The 8,063-nt window shown below is 34.7% G+C and overlaps 1 protein-coding gene across 1 annotated transcript; it reads right to left on the bottom strand.

The window, feature by feature from the left end:
* Positions 1-2,149: 2,149 nt before the first annotated feature.
* On the bottom strand, positions 2,150-3,055 carry LOC114260537 (uncharacterized). Its single transcript, XM_082871889.1, has one exon. It carries the CDS (start codon positions 3,053-3,055, stop codon positions 2,150-2,152), a length of 906 nt encoding a protein of 301 aa, XP_082728015.1.
* Positions 3,056-8,063: the final 5,008 nt, after the last annotated feature.

The following is an 8,063-nucleotide window of genomic DNA, read 5'->3' on the forward strand; positions in this document are numbered from 1 at the left end:
TTTTAGAGGGCCTAAAAACAGAACTATTTTATGTTATATACTAAACACAAAAAAAGTTGTAAGGTAGGAAAAAATAGAATGCAAGAAAGGGGTAAAAAGGAGCAAGCTTCTTACCCTTGAAGACTCTCTTCAACAATGGAGCTCCAACAGCTTTTTTAGGTTGAAACAAGCTTCAAAACCTCCAAAACAACCCTTTGGCCCTTAATAACCAAGAAAAGGTGTAATGGTGGGTGTTTGTGTGCAAAAGTAAGACCAAAAACACACTAAACTAACAAGAGAGGAAATATAGAGATGGAATACATACAAATTCCTAACCCTAATATCAAAGCACTCTAAAAATGTTGAGTAACCCTAAATCTAAGAGAGGAGACTCTCTCTTATAGAGCTCTCTCTTGTAAAGCTTGTCAAATAAGCTTGTCAAGAGAGAGATCCCTCCATACACATGTATAGAGGGGAGAAAAGGTGGGTGCCAGCTATCACAACTGGCACAAAATATCTACCAAAAGTAGATGAACAGTGATCGGCCATTCAAAATTGCCATTTTGGCAAAATAAATGGCCGACCGGCAACAAAGAGTGCCGACTGGCAATATACATTGCCGATGGCATAAAATCACTGGCCGGTGGCCTCAAGCCATGGCCGGTGATGTGTGGGGATGCCTCACAAGGCATTCCCTGCCCCTCCAAGGCAAAACACAAGTGTTTGCTGCAAAACCAAACGCAACACGGTCGAGTCGAGAGATCCTGAGGCAAGGCGCGCAACCGAGACCTCCGGGAACTCAAGACGAACACAAACAAGGGTAATCACCAAGTGTTCTAATGGTGACGTCCAAGTCTTGAGGATGGTCAAAAATGGGGTGTCTATAGGTATATCCATCGATATTGCACCGGTCCAGCAAACATGGCCTCACGGGGCAAGTGAATAGCCAAATGGACCATCACATCAAAGAAAGCTGGAGGAAAAATTTTCTCCAACTTGCAAAGTATGAGCACAATTTGTTCCTCCCTTTTTTCCAAATTAGTCTGCCTTAATGTTTATGAGCACAGTTCTTGGAAGAAGTTGCCCAACTCAAATAGTGCTGTACAGATCTCCTTGTTCACAAAACCACGCATGCCAATTGGTAGAAGTCGCTGAAACAGGACATGACAATCATGGCTTTTCATGCCCGATAATCTTTCATTTTTAGAAGTCACACATCTTGAGATGTTTGCTGCATAGCCATCTGGATAACTAATCGACTTCAAGAATTCACAAAAACCATCTATTTGTCGAGAATCCAATGTGTAGGCTGCCTGAGGCTTTACAATGGATCCGTTATCTTTCCTCTGTAGATGCAATTCTTGCATTATGCCCATTTCTTGCAAATCATCACGTGCTTTGTACGTATCCTTGTTTTTCCCATCTATGGCCAACATCGTCCTGTAAAAGTTTTCACAAATATTCTTCTCAATGTGCATGACATCATGATTGTGTCGGAGGTTTAATTTCTTCCAATATGGTAGCTCCTACATTATGTTTTTCTTTGTCCAATTCAATTCTTCAGACTCTCGTGGTCTTTTCTTGTTGGTAGGATCCATTCCAAACTTGACTTCCCGCAATTGATCCAATTGAACCATTACTTTTTCCACTGGTAAATCCAAGGATTTCTTTCTAAGCTCAGTTAAACCATCAAACTTCTTGTCTTTCCTCCAAAGGTGGTTATCAGACAAGTAAGCTCGATGACCCACCCACCTAATCTTACTGATCAACCCGCGTGACAATGGATTATCATTACAAGGAGAGCAAGACAAATAACCTTTAGTTCTCCATCCGGATAAGTCACCATATGCAGGGAAGTCATTTATGGTCCACATTACAGTTGCATGCATCCAGAAGGTCTGTTCAGTGGAGGCATCGTAAGTCATCACGCCATTCTCCCATAACTCCTTCAACTCATCAATCAATGGCCTTAGGTAGACATCAATATCAGTCCCTGGTTGATTACGTCCAGGAATAAGTAAGGACATCATGAAAAATGGGGCCTTCATACATCCCCAAGGTGGGAGGTTATAGGACATAAGTATGACAGGCCACATGCTATAGGAAGTGCTCATGTCCCAAAAGGGTTGAACCCATCGGCGGCTAGGCCCAACCTAACATTGCGAGTCTCCTAGGCAAACTCTAGATAATGCAAATCAAATTCCTTCCACTCTTTACAATCAGCCGGATGCCTCCCTACACCATCATCCACACGCTTATCACTATGCCATCTCATGTCTTTTGCCGTCTTCCTAGACATGTACAATCTTCTCAACCTAGGTGTCAATGGGAAGTAACGCAATATCTTGTGAGGGATCTTCTTACCCTTGCTATCATTTACTCTGTACCTAGATGCTTGACATGTGGGACATTTTTCCAAGTGAGCATTCTCCTTCCAGAATAGTACACAATCATGTTTACATGAATCGATGAGCTCGTACCCCAAGCCCAAGTCACGTAGCAACTTCTTGCACTCATAAATTGACCCTGGCACCACGTGGCCTTCTGGTAGGAATCGCCTTTGTATCTCCAAAACCTTGTCAAAAGACTTATTGCTCCACCTATTTTCTACCTTCACATGTAGCATCTGAATAACGAATGATAACAAAGTATCCGAGTTTTTGCAAGCTGGGTACAAGCAACATTGGGAAGCATCTAACAATTTATCAAAATGTCGTACATCCTCTCTTTCTAGAGTATCACCCTCCATAAAATTCCCCCTCTGATAATCCTCTATCAGTTCATCATATTCATCTTCATCCTCATCATTCTCACCATTGCTTTCATCAAGGTTATTGTGTTCTGGAAGTTCACCGTGTTCTAACCAAGTGTTGTATGATACTATCATCCCACTTATGAGCAAATGAGCCTTCACACTATCATACTCATGCTTATAAAAGTTACAACAATTGATGCATGGGCACTTAATCTCCCTAGCCTCACCCAAATGAACCTTTGCAAATTCAATAAATGAGTTCACCCCATCTACATATGGCTGACTGAATCTATCAGAAATTAACATCCAACTCCTGTCCATGTCTGATCATAAGATAGTAGTTAATATCAATAGGACACAACCTTTTATTTATTTATTTTATTTATTTATTTATTCTTTAAACATGAAGACAAAGTAGTTAATATAAGTGTAGAGTGACACATCATCGTCAATAAAGGTGCATCTACCTATAGGCTTTTTTAATTTTGTATCAAGGTTTCGACCAACAAATCCTTTAAAATTCTATTATATCTGCATATATTATGTATTAAGTTAAGTGTTTTTTGATTTATCAGCAAAAAAAAAAAGAAAATATATATATTTTTAATGTCTGTTAAATGGTAAAAGGCAGTTGGCATGGCAATGTACCATTCCAATTCATTCCAATATCTTTCTTAAAGGACATTACCTAATGGGCTGCTACAAATTAAGGGCATAGGGAAGGACTAAGGGTGGCTACAGGCCTAACCTCTATAATATTTGTGGGAAGGGACTACATTTTTCAATTCCAACCCATATTTTCATACACGGGAACTCAAGCATTTACCACTACACCAATCAATACCGCCTCTTTGATGAAACTTCTATTTTATCTAAAAGGGATTTTCAGCTCTCCTAAAAAGCCCTAGCACAAATTACATCCAGCCACTACCTCTAAATTTTCTATTAATGAACCAATTGAAAAGTCGGGAACCAAAGTGACACAAACCTCAAACTATAGGGACCGTTAGTATAATTCGCCCAAGATAAAAAGATCAAAAATAAAAAGAGCACTTTTGTAGTGCACCCCAAACACTCTCTTAGCTTAAAAAACCATCTAAAACCCAACTTAAAAAACTAAGCTATTTAAACTTTTTTGAGCTGAAAAGGAAAATAAGCTGAAAACAAGATAAGCAGAACCAAACACCCTACCATTTTAGGTACAACTACTAAGGCATGTGTTTTCAAAATTTAAACAAAATAAGTTGCAAATAAGTGGAAACCAAACAGCCTTTTTATATACAACTACTAAAGCATGTGTTCTCAAATTTTAAATTAAGTTGGTTGCAAATTTTAACTACTAAAACATGTGCTTTCAATTACTACATTGTATTTATGCTTTTATATTCACATTCAAACACGTAAAAAATCATAAGTTGGCCCTTAAGCTTTATGGTATAATATCTTACTACATCCTCTATTTCTAACATTACATTGTCTCCAGAGTGTTCTTATACTGGATGCAATAGACCATTTCCTTCGTGAGACAGAATTTCAACTCCTGAATAGGTGCTTCAGTGAGCAAGGCTACATGAAAGAGAATCCCAGTAAGCTTTAGCATAGAAGTGGGCTACTTAAGGTATGACAAATAAGCCACCTCTATGCCCTGGGGGCAAGGATGAAATGTCAACACTCATAGTAGGGGCACTAATAGGCTCAGAATTGGTGACTTGTATTGGGTTTAAGATGGAACAGATTTTAAAGCCTCTCTTATTCATATGCACCAGTAGAAGTGTTCTTATTTTATTACCTTACATAAATAGTCACTGTGGGTTCTTATTAATATTTGAAGTAAGAGGCCCACTGAGAAGATGAATAAATTCCTGGTGAATGGGCACAGGCATCCTCTCATACAGAGGCAAATCCATGTTCTAACCTAAGCGTTTGATGTGGATTCAGGTTATGTGTTCATTAAAATTTCATATCCTTTCAGTTTTGCATTTCAAAATGATATTGTACTGGACAACCCGTAAAGGCCCCATCTTCCCCAACTCAAGCATGGAATTTGTTTGGAAAAAGCATCCTTCAGAGAACCCCAAAATCTAAATAATAGAAGAAGTGAAAATAGACAAACATAGATTCATTTAAGAAATTGAGAGAGAGAAGCAGGGGCATTGAGGTACAAAGCAAAAGGGAACAAACCTGTAAGGGCAGACTGAAGCACCGATCTCGCACGGCAGCAGCAAACGATACAAACCCTACGATCAAGAGTGAAATCGTGAGGGAGAGAGAACTACGAATTCTGAGATAAGGATGTGCAAGAGTGAAATCATGGAGATTGATTTGGGGAGATTTGATGAGGGAAACAAAAAAGGAGGGAATTTTAAGAGGGAAATGTCACCGCCGATCAGCACCTGCTCTACCCCAAAAAAATAAATAAAATAAAATATTCAAAACAATTTTTAGATTTGTTTTTTTTTTAAAAAAATTAAAAATAATTTCAGAGCAATAAAAATCAAAATTATATTTTTAAAATTTTAAAAAGTATTTATGACCTAAAAGATTAAAAAAAAAACAAAAAAAAAATTTAGATTTGTTTTTTTTTTTTTTAAATTAAAAATAATTTGAAAGCAATAAAAATCAAAATTATATTTTTAAAATTTTAAAAAGTATTTATGACCTAAAAGATAAAAATATACAAAAATAATAAGTTTTTTTTTTCACCCAAATTTTTTTTTAGTTTTTTAGGGAAAAAAAAATTTGAAACTAGTTTTTGAAAATAAAAACAAACATTGAAATTGATAATCTAACCATATTCTTTGAAAAAGTTTAAATTATCTCAAATTAGTCATATCAACTTAAGAGTGTGTTTGGGCTCAATGAGTTCATTTTGTGATCTAATTCAACGATTATTTTAATTTTATAATTCAGTAACTAAAATATTTAAAACTCTTTCAAAAATTATAATCAAAAACAGAAATCACTAAATCACATCATTCCACTAGCAAAACTTTTACCGACGAATAGTGTCATCGTCGCTAAATGATTAACTCTTTGCCCACACCAACTTGTCGTCATCAAAAGTAAGCACACTAATAGCAACGCTCATTGTGTTGCTAAAACATAAGCCTTGTAGGTAAAAGTTTTGAAATTTTGGCGCCAACTAAAAAATTTGGCGCTAAAATAATGTTATGCCTTTTTAGCGACGGCAACAAATTGCGTCGGTAAAGGTATACTTTTACCAACGAAATTGATCACTGTGTCGCCAAAAATATACTTTTGGCGATGAAAAATTGACGTCGTCGCCAAAAGTAGTCGCCAAAAGTGCAATTTCTTGTAGTGATTTGTTTGAAATTTTGATTGCACAATATATAGAAACTGTTTGAAGTAATTCGTGATTGAATGCAGTTTTTGTTTTGGTGATTAGTTTCAATTCTCAATTTCTTTTTGCTTAACCATTTATCTTCAGTAATGTAATTGGTTGAGCTTTTGAGGAGCATGGGCGTGTAGAACTTTATTGTGTAGGCAGCAACGGAGGTTGCTTAGGGCTATTCAGTAGACCATATTAATTACAAGCTCAACTAGAAAGCATGTCTTTTGGTCTGATTTCTTCAAAATGGTCTTGGCTGTGAGAATTGTTACTGGTCTAGTGGCAGCATCATTCCAACAAATATGATTGTGAGAAAAATAAAAAATGATACCAATAACGAAAATAATAATAATTTTCCAAATTTGAAAAAAAAAAAAAAAAGGTAAAAAAGGGCTTGGATGTTTCCTGACAAACATGAAACATATATTTTGAATTTTGATTTATACAGAACAAAGAAAAGAGAAAATAAATGAAAAGAAAAGAAAAGAAAAGAAAATAATAGGCTAATTTATTGCTTTTGTTTGTTTGGTTGGGATGGAAAATAAAAAATTTAATAGGCATTTCTTGGATTTTTATTTTATTATTATTATTAATTTTTAATGTTTTCATTTTCGTATTCAAAACTTCTACACTAACCTAGTCGGCCTGAGCTGCACAGGGCCGCGGGCAGGTTGGCCAGATTTACAGCCCTAATTGTAAACAATCGTATTACAGAAATAATTTGAAAGGTTTAATTTTTCTATCAATATTAATGAAACATGGATGTTGGATGTTTTGTTCGTACTTAATACACAGTTACTTTTACCCTAAAATCTATTATTTTATGCAATTGCTATCAATTCACAATCCAGCTGTTTGCATATTGCATATTATAATATTTATTAGCCTTAACATCATGTGACAGCGTTGATTATGTAATTTTCAATCTTTGCTTTATATGTCTTTTAAGTCTTTATATGTCTTTTAAGTCTATACTATTATATTAAATGAGGCCCAATTTTAATATTTTGAAACTTTTGCCACGTAAAAATTTGATTAAAAAAAATCTACCTACACTACACGTTCTTCACGGCAGTTTAATTGCCACGTTCTTCCCCGACAGTTTGCAAGTTTACTTTCATATGCACAGATGAGTGCGTAATTCTGAGAGGAATATCTCTCTCTCTCTCTCTCTCTCTCTCTCCACTACAAAAAATAAAAGATAAAAAAATAAAGTTTTAGAAATTAAAATTTAGGGATAAAATTATTTTTTAGGCATCAAATACTTTTGTTTCAAAAAGTGTTATTATTATATTTTTAACAACAAAAATTAGACATTAGTAATGAATTATTATCTTTTTGGAATCAAATTTTTTATCTAAAAAAATAAATTATTTTGAAACCAAATTATTTTGTTCCTAAAAGTCTATTTATTAGTAACATTTTCAAAATTTTGTTGCTAAAAATTTTATTTTTGACTTTTCGAGACGATATTTAACAACTATCTTCATAACAATAGAAATTAGTCCTTAAATGTCGTTTACAATAAAATTTTCACTTTTAGAAAACATAACATTTAGTTTCTAAAACTCTTATATGTTGTATTGCTATTTCACAGATGACGTGTTGTTTGGTTGTTGAAACTTTCTTATTAAAATTAGAAGAGAAATTGAATATGAATCGGGTATGTTTTGTGGACTTCTTCTTCTTCTTTATTTTTTTTATTTTTCATTTTTATAATTAATCTAGACTAACAAGTGAAATCTGATTTTGACAATAGCCATTGGACACTGTTTCTTCTCCGATTTCTCAATGGCAAGAAGCCAATTTGGCCGAGTACACGTCAGTGCTCGCTACCACGTTAGACCATCTCCAATTTTTTTCATCTAATTTCATATAATTTGAATAAATAGTTTAATTTGATATCAACTATTCTAATCATTTCATTAAAATCCTTTTAAAAATTCCTCTTTTACTACAAATTTCCTTTTTAATCAAATT

This window comes from Camellia sinensis, chromosome 5 (assembly GCF_055761805.1).
Source record: "Camellia sinensis isolate YWXY chromosome 5, ASM5576180v1, whole genome shotgun sequence".
Taxonomy (NCBI): Eukaryota; Viridiplantae; Streptophyta; class Magnoliopsida; order Ericales; family Theaceae; genus Camellia; species Camellia sinensis.